The 22,398-nt window shown below is 65.5% G+C and overlaps 3 protein-coding genes across 5 annotated transcripts in view; all 3 read left to right on the top strand.

Annotated features, from left to right (window-relative positions):
* KDM2A (lysine demethylase 2A) overlaps nt 1-6,448 on the top strand; it is a 33,884-nt gene extending 27,436 nt beyond the window's left edge. The window contains exons 15-22 of the mRNA XM_032111756.1: nt 343-609; nt 731-862; nt 941-1,030; nt 1,633-2,345; nt 3,292-3,455; nt 3,713-3,871; nt 3,965-4,180; nt 4,281-6,448. Coding sequence (XP_031967647.1) covers nt 343-609; nt 731-862; nt 941-1,030; nt 1,633-2,345; nt 3,292-3,455; nt 3,713-3,871; nt 3,965-4,180; nt 4,281-4,462 — 1,923 coding nt within the window. The 3' untranslated portion in view covers nt 4,463-6,448. The remainder of the gene's footprint in view (nt 1-342; nt 610-730; nt 863-940; nt 1,031-1,632; nt 2,346-3,291; nt 3,456-3,712; nt 3,872-3,964; nt 4,181-4,280) is intronic.
* A 1,536-nt stretch (nt 6,449-7,984) lies between these two features.
* Nucleotides 7,985-15,014, top strand: GRK2 (G protein-coupled receptor kinase 2). Of its 2 annotated transcripts, none has more exons than XM_032111829.1 (21): nt 7,985-8,114; nt 8,848-8,924; nt 9,507-9,580; nt 9,784-9,885; nt 10,095-10,169; nt 10,612-10,673; nt 10,879-10,930; nt 11,066-11,157; nt 11,373-11,472; nt 11,552-11,630; nt 11,717-11,847; nt 12,141-12,235; nt 12,313-12,420; nt 12,505-12,571; nt 12,765-12,865; nt 12,956-13,022; nt 13,109-13,204; nt 13,281-13,443; nt 13,524-13,660; nt 13,745-13,858; nt 14,104-15,014. In XM_032111829.1, the coding sequence occupies exons 1-21, from the start codon at nt 8,002-8,004 to the stop codon at nt 14,263-14,265; spliced, it is 2,067 nt and encodes a 688-aa protein (XP_031967720.1). In that variant the 5' UTR covers nt 7,985-8,001; the 3' UTR covers nt 14,266-15,014. The 2 variants fall into 2 exon arrangements, with proteins under 2 accessions (XP_031967720.1, XP_031967721.1); XM_032111830.1 differs by having other exon boundaries at nt 13,748-13,858.
* A 958-nt stretch (nt 15,015-15,972) lies between these two features.
* Nucleotides 15,973-21,911, top strand: ANKRD13D (ankyrin repeat domain 13D). Of its 2 annotated transcripts, none has more exons than XM_032111833.1 (15): nt 15,973-16,145; nt 16,969-17,104; nt 17,184-17,308; nt 17,500-17,545; nt 17,629-17,772; nt 18,350-18,539; nt 18,661-18,727; nt 18,801-18,882; nt 19,092-19,153; nt 19,231-19,361; nt 19,740-19,897; nt 19,980-20,126; nt 20,330-20,496; nt 20,574-20,653; nt 21,056-21,911. In XM_032111833.1, the coding sequence occupies exons 1-15, from the start codon at nt 16,056-16,058 to the stop codon at nt 21,294-21,296; spliced, it is 1,866 nt and encodes a 621-aa protein (XP_031967724.1). In that variant the 5' UTR covers nt 15,973-16,055; the 3' UTR covers nt 21,297-21,911. The 2 variants fall into 2 exon arrangements, with proteins under 2 accessions (XP_031967724.1, XP_031967726.1); XM_032111835.1 differs by having other exon boundaries at nt 20,333-20,496.
* The last annotated feature ends 487 nt before the right edge of the window (nt 21,912-22,398 follow it).

Genomic DNA, 22,398 nt, shown 5'->3' on the forward strand with positions numbered 1-22,398 from the left:
TGGTGGACCTTGCCTCAGAAGGAAAGGGTGGCTGTTGTTGGAGCACCACAACACTTTTGGGACTCAGCAGCCTTTTTCAGACCCATTTGAGCCCTGACTGGGGACGGGGGGAGGAAGGGGAGCTCTTGGTGTGGGGTAGTGTGAGGGGTTAGGGAGTGTGCTCCAGAGCTGCCAGGTCAGCGCTGATCCAGGCGCGTTGGCTGCGGAGCGCTGAGGGAACAGAGCTGTTCTCAGGCACGTTATCCAAAATCAGTGCCAGATCTGGGGATCAGAGCCTTCCAGATCCCAGCAGAACGCAGCACTTCCCTCCCTTCACCCCATTCCCTCTCTCCCTGTTGGCAGCTAAAGCTCCAGGCCCGGCTGCGGGTGCGCCTGCCCACCATCCCCATCACCAAGCCGCACACCATGAAGCCAACGCCGCGCCCGACTCCCGTCAGGTCCACGGTGTCTCCCATCGTGTCGGGCGCCCGGCGGAGGCGGGTGCGGTGCCGGAAATGCAAGGCCTGCATGCAGGGCGAGTGTGGCATGTGCCACTACTGCAGGGACATGAAGAAGTTCGGCGGGCCCGGCCGCATGAAGCAGTCCTGCGTCCTCCGGCAGTGCTTGGCGGTGAGTCCAAGTTGGATTCCTGGGGGATAGCTGGTTGCTTCTCCACAGTTCAGGTAGTAAGGAAGGAAAGGGGGAAGGCTGTCCCACCTCACCCTGGTTTCAGCCCTGCTTTCCCTTGTAGCCCAGGCTGCCTCACTCGGTCACGTGTGCACTTTGCGGGGAGGTGGATCAGAACGAGGACTCGCAGGACTTTGAGAAGAAGCTCATGGAGTGCTGTATCTGCAATGAGATCGTTCACCCCGGCTGTCTGCAGGTGAGCAGGGCACATGCTGGGCAAAGGGGGGCTCTGCTGTGGGGCTGGGCTGCTGTTGACCCCCTCCTCTCGTTGCAGATGGATGGGGAAGGGCTGCTCAATGATGAGCTCCCCAACTGCTGGGAGTGCCCCAAGTGCTACCAGGGTGACGACGCAGAGAAGGGCCAGGTAAGGAGCTGTGCTGTGGCGAGGCAGGATCTGCGTCCTCCACCCCTCCCACAGCATCCTGCCAGGGATGTGTTCAGCCAGCATGGGCTGGAGTTGGGCAGCAACCAGTGAGAATGAGGACCATGAGGGTGCAGCACCTGGGGGCCTGGGCACATCCTGCTGCAATGTGATCCTGAGATATTCCACTGTAAGAGACACTGGACTGTTAGGCACAGAGTGGAAGCCACCCCCAACCTCAAGGGGCACCCCTTTTGAGAAGGAGGAAGGAAAATGTTTGTTGCTGGTGTGGGTGGACCAGAGGTACTTAGATGAGCTGTTAGGAGGAAATTACTGTGAGGGTGGTGAGGCCCGGGCACAGGTTGCCCAGCAAAGCTGTGGATGCCCCATCCCTGAAGTGTCCAAGGCCAGGTTGGATGGGGCTTGGAGCAACCTGGGATAGCGGAAGGTGTCCCTAAGTTCTAACCCAAACCGTTCTGTGGTTCTACCTGGGCACTGCTGGTGCAGGTCCTGCCAGCACTGTTGTGTTTCTCCGGGGAAGAGGAGAGGGGAAAAGCCTTCTCCAGGCCCCATTCCCGTTAACCAGCCTCACTGCTTCCCCGCAGAAGCGGAAGGTGGAGGAGAGTGACGAAGACACGGCGCAAGCCAAGGTGCTGCGGCCCCTGCGGAGCTGCGAGGAGCCCCTGACCCCCCCGCCCAACTCGCCCACCCCGATGCTGCAGCTGATCCACGACCCTGCGTCCCCCCGCGGGGTGGTGACGCGCTCGTCCCCGGGGGCTGGGCCCAGCGACCACCACAGCGCCAGCCGGGACGAGCGCTTCAAGCGCCGGCAGCTGCTGCGGCTCCAGGCCACGGAGAGGACCATGGTGCGGGAGAAGGAGAACAACCCCAGCGGCAAGAAGGAGCTGTCGGAGGTGGAGAAAGCCAAGCTGCACGGCTCCTACCTCACCGTGACGCTCCAGCGCCCCACCAAAGATGTCCACGGCACTTCGATCGTCCCCAAGCTCCAAGCCATCACGGCCTCCTCGGCCAACCTGCAGCACTCGCCGCGCGTGGTCGTGCGCCACGCGCCCGCCAGGATGCCCCTGCGGAGCGGGGGCGATGAGGAGGCGGCCGCCGAGGAAGAGGAGGAGGAAGAGGAGGAGGAGGACGAGAACGCGGAGGAGGGGGGGGCGGCCCGGCTGAACGGGCGTGGGGGCCGGGCGCAGGAGGGCGAGGAGAGCTGCGTCCAGCGCGAGGTCTGGATGTCCGTGTTCCGCTACCTCACCCGCAGGGAGCTTTGCGAGTGCATGCGGGTGTGCAAGACCTGGTACAAGTGGTGAGTGTGGGGACGCGTCCTGGGGTTGGGGGCATGTCCGTGGGGGACATCCAGGGGGAACGGGAAAGGATCTCGCTTTGGTGCCCTCCCGTCTCTCCCCAGAGCCTGGCAGCGTCACTGTAGCCAGTCCTGGTGCCTCTGCCATGTGTGCGCCCATCTCTCTTGTTCCCTTCTGCCTTCTTCCTGTCCCCTGTCGTGTCCTTGTGAGGTGCCACTGCCCTTTCCCCACCCACCACCCTGATGGTGCTTGCCCTTCCTGGCCTCCCGCGCTGCCTCCCCTCCCAGCAGGCAGGGAAGGCAGGCTGAGACGGGATGCGTTTGCTGGCTGGAAGTGCCTCGGGGGGCAGCAGGCCCAAAGACAATGCTGGCACTGGGACAGCTGTGCGTGGAGGGCTTGGGAACAGACGGGAATGGAAACTGGGAGGTTTCTAACAGCCGAGCAGCAGGGATGGCCTGCTTTGATCAGCAGCTGGTGGCAGTGGTGTGGCAGAGGAGTGTCCCCTTGCCTGCACCTTCAGGGGCTCAGCTAAGCTGCCATTGGGTCCTGGCTCTCCACAAACTCCCGTGGGAGAGGAAGAGTTTCCTCCTGGCGAAGCAGCGAGCTCTGCTGGGGCTGTGGGGTGGGACACACAGAGTGTTCTGCAGACTGGGAGTAAGGATCCCTAAGGTCAGGAGAAACACCCAGATGGGGCAAGCAGGCCTGCAGCTGCAACTTGGAATCTTTTTTTGTGGCAGCAAAACCCTGCTAGGGCTGCTCTGGGTGGCCAGACGCCTTCAGCAACCTCCCATGTTTGGGCAAACCTATGGAAACCAGGAGGAGCAGCCTTGTTCTGTGGCTGGGCCCATGCCAGGGCTGGGCTCCTTCTGGAAGCCAGGCAACCTGCTGGCTGTCTATTATTCCATGGGACTCTTGGGACTCAACTTTCAGCCTTGTCCTTGTCCCCAGGTGCTGTGACAAGAGATTGTGGACAAAGATAGACTTGAGCAGGTGCAAGTCCATCACCCCCCAGGCGCTGAGCGGCATCATCAAAAGGCAGCCGGTCAGCCTCGACCTCAGCTGGACCAATATCTCAAAAAAACAGCTTACATGGCTCGTCAACAGGCTGCCAGGTGAGCGTGGGCTGGGGAGGGGTCTCTTCCTCTGCCACCAGCCTGCTCTGAGGCTTCCTGAGAGCTGGATCGTGGGGAGAGACACCCTGCAAACCTGGAAACTCCTGGGTGCCTGGGTCCCATCACCCAGCCACTGTCCCAGCCCAGGCAGGGAGGGGACCTTCTTCCTCATGTACCTGGAGAAAGATGGTGGAGATCTGGGATGCCTCGGAGCCTACCAAACCCGTCTAACTTGTTACCTGCCTCCCTTCTGCCAGGCCTGAAAGACCTCATCCTGGCGGGCTGTTCCTGGTCTGCGGTCTGCGCTCTCAGTACCTCCAGCTGCCCCCTTCTCAGGACCCTCGATCTTCGGTGGGCAGTAGGAATCAAGGACCCTCAGATCCGGGACTTACTCACGCCTCCAACAGACAAACCCAGTAAGCTGCTGCTGCCCTGGGGCTGAGTGGGATGGACAAGGGAAGGGTCCCCAGGGCAGTGTGTCCACTCTGTTTCTCCCGCTCCACGTGCAGGTCAGGACAATCGCAGCAAACTCCGCAACATGATCGACTTCCGGCTCGCCGGGCTGGACATCACGGATGCCACGCTGCGCCTGATCATCCGCCATATGCCCCTGCTCTCCCGCCTCGACCTCAGCCACTGCAACCACCTCACGGACCAGTCGGCCAACCTCCTCACCGCCGTGGGCTCTTCCACACGCAACTCCCTCACCGAGCTCAACATGGCAGGTGGGTGCCTTGCTCCAGGTGCCTCCTGGATTTCCCATCCCTCACCCCAGCGCTGGCTGCTGGAGGTGTCCCCCTCACGCTCCCTGTGCTCTCCCCGCAGGCTGCAATAAGCTGACGGACCAGGCCTTGCTGTACCTGCGCCGCATCTCCAACGTCACCCTCATTGACCTGCGGGGCTGCAAACAGATCACCCGCAAAGCCTGTGAGCACTTCATCTCGGACCTGTCCATCAACAGCCTCTACTGCCTGTCCGATGAGAAGCTGATCCAAAAAATCAGCTAGAGACCCTCCCTGGGGCAGACTGAGGAGAAGGAAAAGAGCCCATCCCGCCCCTCTCGGAGAGCCGCTCCTCCACCTCCCCCCCTTGCCCTCCGTGTCCTGCCGCTGCCTCCCACCTGACTCGGCAGGCAGGGCCGCCGCTGGCCTCACTCCGCTGTCCTTCCTCCTCCTCCTTCCCCGGGACTTCTGCCGAGGAAGATGTCCCGCCAGGCTGGCCAGTACCAGAGGAGGAACGGGCGCACGGCAGGGAGCCTCGGCCCGGAGGCTGGCCACTCCCGAGGCGGCGGCTGTAACCGAGGCCTCTGCGCAGAGAAATGGGGCACCCTCTCCCCTCAGCTTTTCCCCTCCACCCCGTCGTCTCCTTGCCTTGAAACACTTGTTGCTTCCCCCGTAGCACAAAGCTTGAGGGTCGAGGCCTCTCCAAGGAAGCGGGAGCAGGGCCAGAACGCCCCGTCCCCCTCGGTGCCACCACCAGCTCGGTGCTCCCCTACGGTCTCCCCCCCTTTCCCTTCCCCTCCCCCTCATCTGGCTGCAGGGACTGCTATCCATCCCCCTTCTCCTCCCACACATCCAGGCGGTTCTTTGGGTGCCCAGGGCAGGAGCCCCGTGGCCGCGGTGTCCCGGGAGCAGGGGCTGGGGGATAACTCGTCTGTCCGAGGGGATGGAGCAGGGGAGAACCCACAGGTACACCAGAGCTCAGGGAGGACTCGGGAAGTATCAGCCAGGGGTGAGTGAGCACGGGGTGGGGACAGGAGCTGCCTCCTCTTCCTCCCCAGCTCCCGGCACCATGAAGCACTCTGGGGCCGGAGGGGCGAGGGCTGCTCCGCGGCCTGGGACCGAACTGGCATCGTCCACTCCTTCCCCACCCCCACCCCCTTTTCGCTGCCTATTTTCCTTTGCAATGAATGGTCGGTCCAAAGAACCTCTCTCTAGGGCAGCAGAGAGCTTTTTGCACTTTAAAAAAAAAAAAAACAAAAAAACAAACAAAAAAAGACAAAAAACAACAACAACAACAAAAAAAAGACGACAAAAAAAACCGGAAAAAAAAAAAAAAAGGAAAAAAGGTTGGAATCTTGGAATCTTCTTTTTCTGGGTCACTATTTTATTTCCCTCCCTGTCCTGCCTGTGCCCGGAAGCTCCCCCTCTCTGTCCCCCCGGTGTCAGCACCCTGCTCTCTCCCTGGCAGCGTACAGATAGCACAATCCGGGGTGCCCCCTCCGTGCCACCACCGGCCCCCAGCCCCGCAGGGGTCCCCGGGGGGCAGCCCGCACCCCCCCGCTGCTTCAGAAGCAATAAGGGAGGACAGGCGGCCCGCGGGGGCTGTCCCCGGCAGGGGGACACGAGGGGACAATCCCGCAGTGCCTGGGACAAGGGGCAGTGTGGCCGCAGCGGAGCCGGAGGGCTCGGAGCAGGAAACCCCCCCCTTCCCCCCTAGGCGAGAGGAGGAGCCTTCGGCCTCGGCCTCTCTCGGCGGCGGCTCCCGGGAAAGACGTCGGAAGAATTAAAAGCTTTTCTTTTTCCTTTGGATTCCTTTTGAGTTTTGCAACGAGAAAGAAACAAATTTCCAGAGCTGGGGTTGAGAGGGGCGAGGGGGGGGAGGGTCCCTCCTCCGCGGGGCCGGCACCCCCCTGCCCGCCGTGTCCCCCCCTCTCCAGGCGCAGAGACTCCGGCGTGTGCGACCCTCCTCACCACCCCGGCGTGGTGCAAATCCACAAGGAAGAAAAAAAGAGAATTATATATAATAAAAATCACTTAGTGATTTAAAACTAACCCAGCCTGCTCCCTAAAGACAACTCCTGCAAGCAAAGTCACTTGTTTAAGGGTTTGGTTGTGGTTTTGTTTCGTTTCGATCCCTCCTTCCCTCCCTTCCTCCCTCCCTCCCTTCCCCGGAGAAATATTGTAAATATCTATTTTTTTGTTGGCGATTTAGAGTCCATCTCTGATGTTTGTGCTTTAAAATTAAATGTAAGCATTAAGGGTAAAAGCAAACCAAGTCTTGCGCTCTCTCAGTTGGGGTTGGGGGTTCTTGGCTGGGGCAGAGGGAGGGCACCTACTTGGCACTTATTTTAGGTTTTCTTTAGTTTTTCCTTTTTTTTTTTTTTTTTTTGGTATCTTGGGGATTTTTTTTTTTTTTTTCCTTTCTGAGCTTTCTCCTATCCTGGATTTTCAGAGAGGCTCTTTGCTCATACCATATTCCCACCAGGCTGGGCGAGCTGTTGTGGGGGGAGGGAAGAATCCCAGCCTCCCAAGGGAAAGAATTGCTTCTTGGGGGTGGATTTTTGGAATAAAAAAAATTTGAAAAAAAATAACCAAACCAACAACTAAAATCCATGAGTGTGAGCTCTTCCCGTTTGGCTGGGAGGGAAGTGGAGGGAACAAGGCCAGGGCTGGGACCTCCTGTGTCCCCCCTGTCCCCAGCACTGGGGCTGTCCCAGCTGCCAGAGAGGAAACTGGAGCACCGTCGGTGGTGGCAGCTGTCCCGGTGTCCCCACTGTCTCCTGCCGGGTGGTGGCAGCTGTCCCCGTGTCCCATCACCTCCTGCCAGGGCCCCAGGTCCTCCAGAGGCCTGTGGGGCCCTTGCCCTCCACATCCCTTGGGAAACCTGCCCCCTCCCAGCGGATTCCTGGGCCACCAGGGTGACATTTACTGTCCCCCACCCTGCGGGGATGTCACGGCCCAGGTCCCCGCGGCGGCTGGGCCGTGACATTTGCATGGCGAGACACAGGGCAGGTGACACCACCCTCCACGGGTGGCTGAGGCCACTGTCACGCTCCCTGTGCCCTGGTCCCCAAGTGCCACCACGTGCCTCGCCTGGGCACCAGGCCAAGCGAATCTCAGCGCCCCGACCCCTTGCCTGTCCCCTCCAGGTGTCCCCCCCTGGCCTCGGGGACAGGGAGCCCGCGCACGGTGTCACACACACGTGGTGACGCGGTCACACACGGTGACACCTGCTGCCACGCGTGGCACCTGTGGTCGCACACTGCGCGGCGTGGAATGACACACGCGATGTCACACACACACACAGAGCCACTGTCACACACACCCGTGGTGTCTCTCACACCGTGTCACACCCACGGCGCCACACACAGAGACGGCGCTACACCCACGGTGTCACACCCCCACGCTGGCACACACACCCGCTGTCACACTCGCATCCGGTGTCGCACCCAGTGTCACACACAGCGTGTCACACGCACACACCCGGTGTCGCACACACCGCCAGTGCCACAGCCGGTGTCACGGCCCCTCCCGGGCGGGCGTGGCGGCGGCGCTGTCCCCGCCCGGCCCCGCTGTCCCCGCCCCGCGTCCCGGTGCGGCCGCGCCCCGTTCCGCGCTCCGCTCCCGCCGCTCCGGGCGCTGCCGGGCGCTGCCGCCGCCCGCGTCCCGGGGCCGCCGAGCCCCTCCCGGCCGCTCCCCGCTCCTCCGCCCGGCTCCTCTCCGGCCCCGTTCCGCTTCCGGGCGCGGTTCCGGTTCCGGGGCCGGCGGGTCGGGTCGGGCCGGGGCCGGTGCGGCGGCGGCGGCGGGGCCGGCGGCGCGGCACGATGGCGGACCTGGAGGCGGTGCTGGCGGACGTGAGTTACCTGATGGCCATGGAGAAGAGCCGCGCCGCGCCCGCCGCCCGCGCCAGCAAGAGGATCGTCCTGCCCGAGCCCAGGTGAGGCCCCGCCGCTGCCCCTCCGCTTGTCCGTCCGTCTGTCCGCCCCCGGCACCGCCACCGCCGGTCCCCCGGGCACCCCCTCCCGGCACCGCTCGCACCCGCCCGCGGGTCACGGACGCCTCCTGCACACGTGTGTGCCGGTCACACCTGCCCGGACACACGGACATGGACACGGGGACATGGACACACACGGATACGGACACACACGCGTCACGCCTGTTGCACAGACAGACACACGGACATGGACGCACACATACGCATTTCCTGCCTGACACAGGGATACACAAACACGGACACATGGACACGGACACACACACATCCTGCCGGACACACAGACACAGTCCCACCCAGCTGTGTGGCCCCTCTGTCCCCGCAGTGTCACACCCGTGTGGAGACACACCTCACACACACACACACCTGTACCCAGGTGTGCAGAGGGTCACGGTCCCCTCTCCCCCCGCCAGACCCCGGTGCCCTCCTGCGCCTTCACTGCCAGGCACCTGGGAAGCTTTTTTAGGGGGGGCACTTGTCCCCACCCTCCCTTGGCCCCCAGTGCACGGGACACGCTGTGGTCCTGGCACCCAGCAACGTGCCACACTTGGGTGGGGACACACGGGATGGTAGGACATGCATGCCACCAGGGCTTGGGGACATGGGAGGAGCAGGAGAGGACGGGTGGGGAGCAGGGGTCCGTCAGGGGCACGGCTGAGCCCCTCCGGTGTGTCCCCAGCATCCGCAGCGTCATGCAGAAGTACCTGGAGGACCGGGGAGAGGTGACATTTGACAAGATCTTCACACAGAAGATTGGTGAGCTGGGGACACAGGGGCTGTGGTGGACATGGGGGGCACCGTGGCCAGCGCCCACAAGCACAGGGGCAAGCGTGGCTGGGCTGGGGGGCTGCACTGGTGGCCACCATGAGAGCGAGAGTGGCCGTGGGAATGGCAGGAGGGTTGTGGGGCCAGGCTGGACAAGGGTGCCGGGGGGCTGCGCCACATTTCCCACCCTGTGTCCCCCGCCCTGTCACTTCCCCCCACGCCAGCGCAAACCGTCCGGGGCAGGAAGCGCCTCTCACTTCCTCCTGCCGGCTCCGGCGGTTTCCGGGCACGTCCGCCCTGCTCCGTGTGCCCGCCCGTGCCCCTGCTCCAGTGTGCCCCACAGCAGCCCCCTCAGTGCCCCGTGCTGTCCCAGGGCGCTGCTCCATGTGCCAGCCGTGTCCTTGTCACCCTGTCACCCTGCCAAGTCCTCACCGGTCCCTGCTTGGCACTTCCCCTTCGCCGAGCCTGGCACTGGGGTGGCAGCAGGGCTGGGCAGGCCCAGGGGATGTCCCTGTGTCCCTTGGTCCAGGCTGGGGGGCTGTCACCTCTCACGCCGTGGCTCTGTCCCTGCAGGCTACCTGCTCTTCCGGGATTTTGCCTTCAACCAGGCCGAGGAGGCCAAGCCCCTGATGGAATTTTATGAGGAGGTGAGGCAGGGCACCCCAGCGACAGCCCCCCCTGTTCACCAGGAGGGCTGGGGTGGGGTTGGTACCTCCAGGGCCCACGGGCACCACAGACACAGGGCCCAGGGAGCCAGGAGATGCTCTCCCATGGGACGGTGGCACCCAGAGGGGCCACGATTCCCAGCATCCTGTGTGCCCTGGTGCCACTGGAGCTGTGCCCTGTCCAGATCAAGAAGTACGAGAAGCTGGACTCGGAGGAGGAGCGAGCTGCCCGGAGCCGCCACATCTTCGACCATTACATCATGAAGGAGCTGCTGGCCTGCTCCCACGTGAGTGCCAGCCCCTGGGGGGCGGGAGGGATGTCCCCAGTGTGCCCACAGCGTCCTCAGAGGGAGCTCCAAACCCCTCACAGGCTCCGTCCTGGGAGCCACATCCCAGCCCTGTGGATGGTGGTTCCTCTGTGGATTCCTGCCTCACGCAGCCCGGCCTGGCCGCTGTCCCTTCTGCCCGAGGTGACACGGTGCTGTCCCCCTCACAGCCCTTCTCCAAGAGCGCCACGGAGCACGTCCAGAGCCGCCTGAGCAAGAAGCAGGTGCCCCCAGACCTCTTCCAGGTGGGCATCACCTGGGACAGGGAAGGGTCCCTGCCACCTGTGGCACTCGGAGAGTTAATCCTTAGAGGGGGGCTGGGGGTGACGGGAGGGGGGTGTCCCAGGAGGAATGGGGACCCCAAGGAATGGTGAGCGGGTCCCTGGGGTGCTGGGAGTGAGGGAGGTTGCTTGTGGTTGCCATGGAGTGGTGGAAGACTGAGGGCTGGAGGTAGCAGGGGGTCCTCAGAGGGAGGTGCTTGGCACCCTGGATGTCACCCTAGGGCTCCCCAGGGCTGGTGGTGTTGGGGTCCCCAGAGACTGAGGTGGCAGAAGCATCCCCGAGAGCCTGGAAGCGGCAGTGGGGGGATGTGAAATCCCAGGGGTGGAGGAGACCCCACGTAGTGATGGGATAGGGGTGGCCTGGGTGGCCCTGGGGAGCCAGCGCTGAGCCCCGTGTCCTCCCCAGCCCTACATTGAGGAGATCTGCCAGAACCTGCGTGGGGGCATCTTCCAGAAATTCATTGAGAGGTGAGTTGGGAGGAAATTCCCGTGTGGATCGGGGTGTCCCCTCGCACTGGGGACCAGGGTCTCCCTTCCCAGAGAGCCACCAGGGGGCCCCACACTGGGCACTGAGGGGTCTCTTCCTTTCCCAAGTGTCCAGACAAATCCAGGGAGTCTTAGAGGATGGTGTTGCTCTGGGATCTCCACTCTTGCCCTCTGTTTTTCCTTGCAGTGACAAGTTCACACGGTTCTGCCAGTGGAAGAACGTGGAGCTGAACATCCATGTGAGCAGGAATCCCTGCCCCTCACCTCCCAGGGAGGGGGATGTGCTTCCAGGGAGCCTCCGTGTCCCTCACTGGGAAAACTGGGGCAGGGGGGTGCTGTCCAGGCTCACCCCAGTCTCCTCCTCACCCCTCCAGCTCACCATGAACGACTTCAGTGTTCACCGAATCATCGGCCGCGGCGGCTTCGGGGAGGTCTATGGCTGCCGGAAAGCGGACACGGGCAAAATGTAACGGGAATGCTCCCACATGGAGAGACCCTCCCGGGATCTGGGGGTGCTGGGCGGTCCCAGGGGCATCCACAGTGGCTTTGCTGTGTCAGGGTGTTGTGGGAATATTGTCCTGGCTGCGAGCACCCAGGGCTGGCAGGGATGTGGGCGGGAGCTGGGTGCTGGCCCTGCTGTGGGGACATGGTGGCTGCAGGGACTCCATGTCCGTCCCCCAGGTACGCCATGAAGTGCTTGGACAAGAAACGCATCAAGATGAAGCAGGGCGAGACGCTGGCCCTCAACGAGCGCATCATGTTGTCCCTCGTCAGCACCGGGGTGAGGGGACACGGGTGCTGGGCAGGGGACAGGGGACAGGGCATGGGGACAGGGAGGGTGACCCCGTGTCTCCCGCCAGGACTGCCCATTCATCGTGTGCATGTCCTACGCCTTCCACACGCCCGACAAGCTCAGCTTCATCCTCGACCTCATGAATGGTGAGACCCCGGCCCTGAGGGCCCCCGTGGCTCAGAGCCCCCTTCCCACAGCTGCCCTGGGTGACAGCCGATCCCTGTTCCCACAGGGGGGGACCTGCACTATCACCTGTCCCAGCACGGCGTCTTCTCGGAGGCAGAGATGAGGTTCTACGCGGCCGAGATCATCCTGGGCCTGGAGCACATGCACAGCCGCTTCGTGGTGTACCGCGACCTCAAGGTGACCGTCCCCACCCACAGGACATCCCCGAGCCTTCAGAAACCCCTCCAGGACCCTGTGGGCACCCACAGGTGTCACAGACGCTGCAGGAGCCCTCCGAATGCTGTGGGCACTCCCCAAGCCCAGAGGGCACCCTCAGGTCCCACAGGCACCCTGACAGCAAAATCCGCGGGCACCCTGACACTTCGGGGGGCTCTCGGACACCCCCAAATCCCACAGAGCCCCCCCAGGCTCGCCACCCCCCTTCCCACGGGCCATTCTGGGGCTCAGGGTGTCACACGGTGTGTCTGCAGCCGGCAAACATCCTCCTGGACGAGTTCGGCCACGTCCGCATCTCCGACCTGGGCCTGGCCTGCGACTTCTCCAAGAAGAAGCCCCACGCCAGCGTGTGAGTGTGCCCACACCCCTGCCCGCCCTGCCCCCCCGCCCGGGGCGGCCCCTGACCCCCCTGTGCCCCCTCCCCAGGGGCACCCACGGGTACATGGCGCCGGAGGTGCTGCAGAAGGGGGTGGCCTACGACAGCAGCGCCGACTGGTTCTCGCTGGGCTGCATGCTCTTCAAGCTGCTCCGGGGGTGAGTATGGGCTCAGTTGGGCACAGCTGGACACAGCTGGGCGCAGCTGGGCACTGCTGAGCCCTGTCTCCCTCCATGCTGCAGGCACAGCCCGTTCCGGCAGCACAAGACGAAGGACAAGCACGAGATCGACCGGATGACCCTCACCATGGTGCGTGGGGGCACTGAGGGGGCCGTGGGCAAGGCATGGGCACCGCTGTTCTGCCGTGGCACCCACTGGCCTGAGGGGCACACAGGGGCTCAGGGACAGCTGTTCCCGGCCTGGAGCACATGTTTGTGCCCCTCTGTGTGTCAGTGTGTGTCCCTGTCCCCGCTCACTGGCGTGCTCACGGAATCTCCTGCAGGCCGTGGAGCTGCCGGACTCCTTCTCCCCGGAGCTGCGCTCCCTGCTCGAGGGGCTGCTGCAGCGGGACGTCAACCGGCGCCTGGGCTGCATGGGGCGAGGGTGAGTGTCCCCAAGGCCCCCAGGGGACCAGGCAGAGCGTGTGGCACAGCCCCCCTGCAGCTGTGGTCACCCGCCCTCCTCCCTCCCCAGAGCGCAGGAGGTGAAGGAAGAGCCCTTCTTCAAGGGCCTGGACTGGCAGATGGTGTTCCTGCAGAAGGTGAGGGGTGTGTGCCCGTGGCTGGGGACAGGGACAGGGACACAGATGTGGGCGGTCACCCCTGTGACCCCCCTTGCTGCCCGCAGTACCCGCCACCCCTCGTCCCGCCCCGCGGCGAGGTGAACGCGGCCGACGCCTTCGACATCGGCTCCTTCGACGAGGAGGACACCAAGGGCATCAAGGTAGCGGGCACAGGGGCCGAGCGTGGGGGCGTGGGGTGTCCTGCAGCCCCTCACCCCTGCATCCCGCCCTGCCCAGCTGCTGGAGAGCGACCAGGAGCTGTACCGCAACTTCCCGCTCACCATCTCGGAGCGCTGGCAGCAGGAGGTCACCGAGACTGTCTTCGACACCGTCAACGCCGACACCGACAAGCTGGAGGCTCGCAAGAAGGCCAAGAACAAGCAGCTGGGGCACGAGGAGGGTGAGTGGCGCCGGGGACCCCCAGCCTGAAGCACCCCCGGCCACGTGCCGGGTGCTGATCCCGCCTCCCTGTGATTCCAGAGTACGCCATGGGCAAGGACTGCATCATGCACGGCTACATGGCCAAGCTGGGCAACCCCTTCCTGACGCAGTGGCAGCGCCGCTACTTCTACCTCTTCCCCAACCGCCTGGAGTGGCGTGGGGAGGGCGAGTCGCCGGTAAGGAGGGCACGGCACCGGCGGGATGAGGGGTGAGGGACCCCTGGGGGGACCCCGGGGGCCGGGCTGAGCCTGTCCCCCCAGCAGTCCCTGCTCACCATGGAGGAGATCGACTCGGTGGAGGAGACGCAGGTGAAGGAGCGCAAGTGCATCCTGCTCCGCATCCGCGGGGGCAAGCAGTTCGTGCTGCAGTGCGATGTGAGTGTCCCCCCCCCGCCACCCCCTGGCTGCTGGCCACCTCCTGCTGCCTGCTAGCCATCCCCTCTGCTGCCTGCTAGCCGCCCCTTGCTGGTCACTGGCCCTGCACGTTTAGTCCTTCAAGCCATGCCAGGGCATCGATACTGAAAACGTGGGGTAACCCCACAGCCCTGGAACCCCGGCAATCCCTGCCCGCCCCGTCCCCTGCCCTGTCTCCCTTCCTGACGCAGTTCCCTGCCCCGCAGAGCGACCCCGAGCTGGTGCAGTGGCGGAAGGAGCTGCGGGACGCACAGCGCCAGGCGCAGCAGCTGCTGCAGCGGGTGCCCCGCATGCAGAACAAGCCCCGCTCGCCCGTGGTGGAGCTCAGCAAAGTGCCGTTCATCCAGCGCTCCCCCAACGGGCTCTGACCCCTCCCCGAGCCCCCTTCCCCCTTCCCACCCCGCCTCTAATTTATTGGGTTGGGTTCCCGCGTGTCCCCCCCGCTCTCTGTGTGCCCAGAAGGAGGGGGGTGCGGGGGGGGGGGACACGCCCGGTGCCGGTGTCACCCGGGGGCGTGGCTGCGGTGACGCCCGGCACCCTCTCCCCGGTGTGCCCCCCGGTCCTCCAGGAACTCTCCGGCTCAGATGAAGGCAGCCCCCGTCCCTCCCGCCCGCTTCCCAGTGCCGCGTGTGCCAAAGGGGGCCGGTGGGACCCCCCCAGCCGGCGCGTCCCCTCCTCCCCGCGCGGCTGTGCCCGTCCCGTGGGTGACAACCCCTCGTGTGTGTGTGTGTGTGGCTCTGTGTGAGTGAGTGTGTGCCCGGGGGGACCCCCTGTAAATACTGTGCCACGGGTCCCCTGCGCCCCCGGCTCTGCCGCTGCCCCTCCTGCCCCTCCCCAGGGCACCCCCTGCCCTCCCTCCCGAGGAGGAAGGAGGAGGTGGGACCTCCCCTAAATCAGCCAGGGGGTGGGCACAGGGGTGCCCCATGCCCCGCCAGTCCCTGGCAGCATCTGTAAATATTGGTCTCTGGTCGCTCTGCTCCCGGGGCTGGGGGGGCACCGGGCAGGGGGGCACTGGGCAGGGCCGGGGCAGTTGGGTGAGTGAGGTTTTCATGAGCAGAGATGTGAGAATGCAAAAGAAAAAAAAGAGTTTTTATAATAAAAGGATACAAAAACATCATCCGGCTCCACCTCACTTGCGGGGGGGGGGGGAGGGGGGGGGGAGATGTCTCCATGCCCGCCGAGGGTGGCACGGAGTGCTAGACACCTCCTGTCGTGTGGGAGCTTCCTCTATGTCCCCCTGTGGACACACCAGCACTCTGGGACATCCCAGAGCATCCCCAAGTCCCACAGAATGGGGGTGCCGGGCCAGCGGGGGGTGCCGGGGGTCGTGTCCCCCGTTGCTGCCCTGTCCCCAGGGATGATCTTGGTTGTCCCTTGTCACCAGACAGTGCAGGTGCCACCTCTCCAGCCCGCACCCAGCCTGCGGGCAGCGCGTTGGGGCGCGGCGCAGCCGGGCCGGTGCTCCGGCATTCCTGGGGAGCGGCAGGGCCGGGAGGGGATGGGATGGGATGGGACGGGACGGGACGGGACGGGACGGGATGGGATGGGATAAACCCGTGACTGGGTGCACGATGGTTCCGAGCAGCAGGTACCCCCTGATGTCATGACATAGAACGGGTCAGGGAGCCCCGGGCACCGGCAGCCCCCGGTAGCGGGGGTCAGCTGGGGGCTAACGGGTCCCTGGGGTCAACCCGAGCGGGAGGGGGGAGAGGGGGCAGCCCCGGACTGTGGCCGGTGCCGGTTCCAGTCCCATTCCCGGTTCTGCTGCAGTGGCGGTGCCCAAAACCACGGTGCCCGGTGCCGTTCCCAGTGCCTGCTCCCACTCCCGTTCCCGATGCCGATGCTATTCCCGTGTCCGGCGCCTGTTCCCCTCCCTGGTGCCCCGTTCTCGTTCCCTTTGCCGGTGCCCGTGCCTGGTGCCGATGCCCGTTCCCTTTTCCCGTTCCCGCTGCCGTGCGCCGCTCCCGGCGGCGATGCCGTTCCCTGTTCCCGCTGCCATCCGCCGCTCCCGGTGCCGTTGCCTGTTCCCGGTGCCCGGTGCGGCTCCGCCCCGCGCCGCCGCGCTGCGCCGCCGCCGCCCCCGCGCAGCCATTGCGGGCAGGCCCCGCGCTGCGGCCCGGTCCGTCCGCCCCGGCGGCCCCGGGGACATGGTGCCGGGATGGCCCGGCCCGCCGACACCTTCCCGCTGCACCGGCTCGTCTGGCACAACCGGCACCAGGCGCTGGACAGCGCCCTGCGCGCGGGGACGGTGGGAACGGCGCCGGGAGCGGCACCGGGAGCGGCGCCGGGCAGCGGGCACCCCCCCACGCACCGGCACCGGGAACGGGAGGGGATGGGGAGGAGAACGGCGGGGCCCGCAGCGCGGGGGTGGGGGGACTGGGAGCACTGGGAATGCTGGGGGGGACTGGGAGCTCTGGAGGAAACCGGGAGCGCTCTGCGCGGGGGGGTGGGGGGGGATGCTGGGAGGGCTGGAAGGACCGGGAGCACTGCGGGGACTGGGGAGCCTTGAGGGACTGGGAGCACTGGAGAGAGACTGAGAGCGCTAGGGAAGGCTGGGGACACAGGCACTGGGAGCACTGGGAGAAGACTGGGAGCATTGCAGAGGGACTGGAAGCACTAGGAGAGACTGGGGGCACAGGGGACTGGGAGAACTAGGAGCACTGGGGGAGCTGGGGACACAGGGCACTGGGGGAACTGGAGGGAGGCTGGGAAGACTGGGAGTGTGGGGAGCTGGCTGCACTGGGTGGGGAGGACACCACGGGGAGCACCTGGGGGAACTGGGAACACAGGAGGAAGACCGGGAGCGCTGTGGGGACTGGGAGTACCAGGGGAGACTGGGACTCAGGGGACTGGGAGCACTGGAAGAACTGGTGGCGCTGGAAGGACTGGTGACACTGGGATAATACGGGGCTGTAGCACCAAAGGCCTGGAAGCAACTGGGAGCTCTGGGATCGGGTTAGCAGCACTGGGAGAAGAGGGGGCTGGGAGCACCAGGCCTTGGGAGCACGGGAGGTGCAGGGGGGGCACTGGGGTGGCACGGGGAGGGGACAGTGACCCCGCCACCTTTCCAGCACGACGTGGAGCTGACGGACCCGCGTGGCCGGACGCCCCTGGAGCTGGCCGTGTCCCTGGGCCACCTGGAGTCGGTGCGGGTGCTGCTGCGGCACAACGCCAACGTGGGCCGGGAGAACGCCAACGGATGGACGGGTACGGGGCCACCACGGGGACTTGGGGACACCATCCAGGGGTGCGGGTGACCCTGGCTGACGGCGCCCCGTGTCCCCAGTGCTGCAGGAGGCGGTGAGCACGGGGGACCCCGAGATGGTGCAACTGGTGCTCCAGTACCGCGACTACCAGCGTGCGACGCGGCGCCTCGCTGGCATCCCTGAGCTGCTCAGCAAGCTGCGGCGGGTACGGCCCCTCAGAACTGCACCCTGCACCCCCAGACCTCCCCAGGGACACTCCCCACATCGCCCCACTCTGCCAGGACCCCAGTAGGGATCCCCATCCCTTTGCTCAAGGCTCCCCCCCTCCCCAGTGACCCCAGCAGGGAGCCCCCAGCCACCCCACACATCCCCCACCATGCTCCTCATCCCTTCCAGGCATCCGACTTCTACGTGGAGATGAAGTGGGAGTTCACCAGCTGGGGTGAGTGTGGCCGGGCTGGGCGGGGGAAGGGGGTCGCCAGGGTCTCCCCCAGCTGCGGGGCTGAGGGGTCCCTGTGCCCGCAGTGCCCCTGGTGTCCAAGGTGTGTCCCAGTGATGTGTACCGCGTGTGGAAGCGCGGCGAGAGCCTGCGGGTGGACACCACCCTGCTGGGCTTCGAGCACATGACGTGGCAGCGCGGCCGCCGCAGCTACATCTTCAAGGGGGAAGGTCAGCTCAAACCCCCCCCCCCCGCGGCCCCCCAGGACCCTTCAGTCACCCCAGACTCCCTGCACCATAAGTACACCACTGTAAAGAGCTGTCTGGATTCCCTGGGGGCCTTCTGGTCACTGTGTGGAGCCGCAGACCCCCTGCACTCTAAGTGCGCCCCTGTAAAGACCCCATATACCCTACAGGGACTCCCCTGGGGATCCCCCAGGCCCCCTGCACTATAAATACTCTCATAAGGACCTCCCAGATCTCCCAGAGGGCCCCCCTGGGATTTCAGTTCCCCCGTCCTGAGGGGGACACCTCAGTCCTTGCACGTACCAGGGACCCCTTGTTCCCCAGATCCTCTGTAGTGACTCCATGGACACCCCAATTCCCCCATGCTGAGGGGACCACCTGAGCCCCTACATGTACCTCGATGGACCCCCAATTCCCCCAGATCTTCTATAGCCACTCCATGGGGACCCCAATTCTTCCTTCCTGAGGGGTCCCCCTCACATACCCAATTCCTCCAAACCACCTCCAGGCCGGGGGATATCATGAGGGCCTGGGCACTGACCCCACCCGTGTCCCCACGCAGACGAGGGGGCCGTGGTGATGGAGGTGGACCACGACAAGCAGGTGGTGTACACGGAGACGCTGGCGCTGGCCCTGCACGAGCCCGAGCTGCTGCTGGCGGCCATGCAGCCCACCGAGGAGCACGTGGCCGGCCGGCTCACCTCGCCCATCGTCTCCACGCACCTGGACACCCGGAATATCGCCTTCGAGAGGTGGGAGGGGGCTGGGAAGAGCAGCGCTCAGCGGGAAGGGGCCGCGCGAGGGGGAAGCGCGGGCGGAGGGGAAGGAAACGCTGGTGCAAGAGGGTGACCTGAGGCCTCCCTCCTCCCCCAGGAACAAGTCTGGGATCTGGGGCTGGCGCTCGGAGAAGATGGAGGTGGTCAGCGGCTACGAGGCCAAGGTGAGCACGGAGGCAGGGGGGGATGCTCGGGACGGCCTGGAGTGGGCCAGGGCTGATGTTGTCCCCACACCAGGTGTACAGTGCCAGCAACGTCGAGCTGGTGACCAAGACCAGGACGGAGCATCTCTCTGACCAGGACAAGTCACGCAGCAAAGGTGACAGCCCCGTCAGCCAGTCAGGGGGCCTGTACACGGCGGGGGCACGCCACCCTTCCTGGGTGGCACACGTGTCAGGCGTGGGACACTGTGCGTGTGACGTGTGACAGGCGTGCGGGGTGTCACCCATGAGGGGTGTGACCCGTGCCAGCCCCGGGGGTCCCCCCCACTGCCCACAGCTCACCCCTGCACCTCCCTCTCCCCTGCAGGCTCCAAGACACCCTTCCACTCCTTCCTGGGCATCGCGCAGCAGCACGGCACCCACAACGGGGTGAGTGGCCATCCCAGGGGGTCCCTGGGGAACTGGGGGTCTCCAGGGGGGGCTGAGCGGTGCCAGTGTCCCCACAGGCACCTGTTCTGCAGGCTGCCAGCCCCACCAACCCCACGGCCATCACCCCCGAGGAGTACTTCGACCCCCACTTCGACCTGGAGACCCGCAACATCGGGCGCCCCATTGAGATGTCCAGCAAGGTGCAGAGGTGAGGCCACCGCCCCGGGGTCAGGACCTATGGGATGGTGACAAGGTCCTGGGGATGTGGCACTGGGTGTCAGGAGTTACAGGGGGTGGAGATGGGATCCCAAGGGACGGAACACCAGGTGACAGGAGCCCTGGGGGTGGTGATGGCATCCCAGGGGCTGTGACATGGGGGTGGTGCCAGGTCCCAGGAAGTGGCAGTGAGGTGATGATGGACTCCCAGGACAGTGGCACTGGACATCAGCACCCATGGGGTGGTGACAGGGTCCTTGGGGCCGTGCCACTGGGTGTCCATACCCCGGGGGTGTGGCCAGGGTCCTGGGGCAGTGCTGGTCGCCCGTGGCCCCACTGGGTCCCCGTGCCCACGGCGGTGCCCGGGCAGGTTCAAGGCGACGCTGTGGCTGTGCGAGCAGCACCCGCTGTCGCTGGCGGAGCAGGTGACACCCATCATCGACCTCATGGCCATCTCCAACGCCCACTTCGCCAAACTGCGCGACTTCATCACCCTCAAGCTGCCCCCTGGCTTCCCCGTCAAGATCGGTGAGAGGGAAAGCTTCCTTTGGGGCGGGGTTAATTAGGGGCAGGGCTTCACTGGGGCCTTAATTGACTGTTGTACCCACAGAGATCCCCCTGTTCCACGTGCTCAACGCCCGCATCACCTTCAGCAACCTGTGCGGGTGTGACCAGCCCCTGGGCTCCGTGCGGATCTGTGCCCCCCAGGAGCCCCCCGGCGCCCACCCCCCTGGCACCCAGCCCTCCGGGCCCAGAGGTGGGGCTGGCAGGGTCCTGGCACCAGGGAGTGCCGGGATTCCGTGGATACGGAGTGGGGTGGGCATGCAGTGGGGTGATGTGGGGTGTTGTAGCATGCCATGGGGAGCTGTGGGGGTGCCGTGGGGTGCTGTGGGCGCAATGTGTCATGGATGCGGGGTGCCGTGGGGACACCCAAGGGTGCTGACGGCCCCCCATGCGCAGCAGCGTGGCCTTTCCCGTGCGAGGTGGAGGCGGGCGTGTTCGAGGTGCCGGCGGGGTACACGGTGCTGGGCGCGGGGCGCAGCGAGCCCCTGCGGGATGAGGACGACGACCTGCTGCAGTTCGCCATCCAGCAGAGCCTGCTGGATGCCGGCACCGAGACCGACCAGGTGCGGCCGCACCCCCTCGCCTGGACGCGCCCCACACGCGCCTGGGCACGTCCCTCACGTGTGGCTGCGCCCCACAGGTGACCATCTGGGAGGCGCTGACCAACACCCGCCCTGGCGCGGAGCCGCCGCCCTACGACGAGGACCTGCAGCTGGAAAGGTGAGGTTCCATCCATGGAACCCCATCCGTGGGGGCGTGGCCCGGGGGTGCCCCCACCCACCTCACCTGGGCGGGGCCAGACTGGGAGGGGCAGGGGTTAAAGGTGTCAGGGTGGGGCAGGTACAGGGTCCGTGGGGGTCGGAGGGGCAGGGGTTAAAGGTGTCAGGGTGGGGCCACGGGAGGAGCTTCTTGCTGCCCAAAGGGTGTGGTCATAATGGGCGTGGCTAACCGCGGGTGTGGGTGTGGCTAGCATCTGGGCGGGGCATGTGGGACAGGGCGTGGCTCTCCAGTCCAATATGGGGCTGTGAAGGAGGTGTGGCCACCTGGGGTGGGGCACAGGTGTGCCAGAGGGGGTGTGACTCCTGTGACAAGGGTGTGGCCCTGCTGCTGTCCCCTCGCCAGGGCCCTGCAGGAGAGCATGCTGCTGCAGGCCGGGCCCAGCGCCGAGCCCCCGGCCGCCGGGAGTCCCCCAGGAGCGGGCGGCGGGAGCCCCCCGGGCCCCCCCGGGTACGGCAGCTTTGCGGAGCAGCTGCGCTTGGCCATGGCGCTGTCGGAGCGGGAGCAGGAGGAGCGGGAGCGGCGGCGGCGTGAGGAGGACGAGGAGCTCCAGCGCATCCTGCGCCTCTCCCTCACCGAGAAGTAGCGCCCCGGGGCGCTCCACGCCGGGACAGGGACGTCCCACGCAGGGACGAGGGTGTCCCATGTGGGGTCACCCCATGCAGGGACACGGATGTCCCACGTGGGGACACCCCTTGCAGGGATAGGGACACCCCACCCAGGGGACACCCCAATGTGGGCACTGTCCCACACCAGGACGCCCCAGCGCCTGGGCAGCAGCCGGTGCCGGTGTGGCCCCGCCGTGATGGGGACCCCCCTGATGTGGGCACAGCTCCCGCAGTGGGGAATTTGATCCAGGGATCCTCCTACCCCCGGGACCCCCAATCCAGGGCTCTTCTCCTGCCAGGCCCAAACCTCAGCCCAGGGACCCTCACCTGGGGACCCCCCCCTCCAGGGACACCCCAATGCCCAGGACCCCTCCCTAGGGACCCCCCTCCTCTTTGGTGTTGTACCGTGACCCCGTGGGGGGCAGGACGGACCCAGGGATCCCCGTGGGATGTGGGTGACCCCTATTTTAAGGCACTCCAGTGTGGGGGGGGGGGCTGCGGGGGACCCCCAGGCCCCATGCTTTGGGGCAGTGCGGGGCAGGGGGGCCCCGAATGTCTGTACATATACATATACATATATATATATATATACACACACGCTTGTCTGTGCCTGGGGGGTGATGGGTGGGGTGTCCCATGGGTGGAGCGTGGGAAAAGGGATGGATCCTGCACGTGGGGTGGGGCTCAGGTGGTGGGGCTCACCCAGTAAGCGTGTGGGTGGCACTGGTGGGGTGCTTCTCTTCAGCTCGCCCCAAATCTGGCCCTGTGCCCCCGTTCCTGGCCCAGGGATTGATTTATTTCGTTTATATTACTCGGGAAAAGACCCCTGCCCAGGGAGGGGGAATTTGGCTGGGGAGCCATGGGGTGACAAGGGGTTCTTTGGGGGTGACCTGCCGGGGACAGTTGGGGGAATCCCACCGGATGAAACCTGGCGTGTCCCAGATGCCGGTGGCCCTAGGGGGGTCCACAGTTTCTGGGGATCTGGGGAGGGCGTCACACATTCTGGGGACCTGGGGGAGGGTCCCACGTGCCGGGGGGCTCCCACTTTCAGAGGAACTGGGGGTGTCCCAAGTGCTGGAG

Source organism: Corvus moneduloides, chromosome 6, assembly GCF_009650955.1.
Source record: "Corvus moneduloides isolate bCorMon1 chromosome 6, bCorMon1.pri, whole genome shotgun sequence".
Taxonomy (NCBI): Eukaryota; Metazoa; Chordata; class Aves; order Passeriformes; family Corvidae; genus Corvus; species Corvus moneduloides.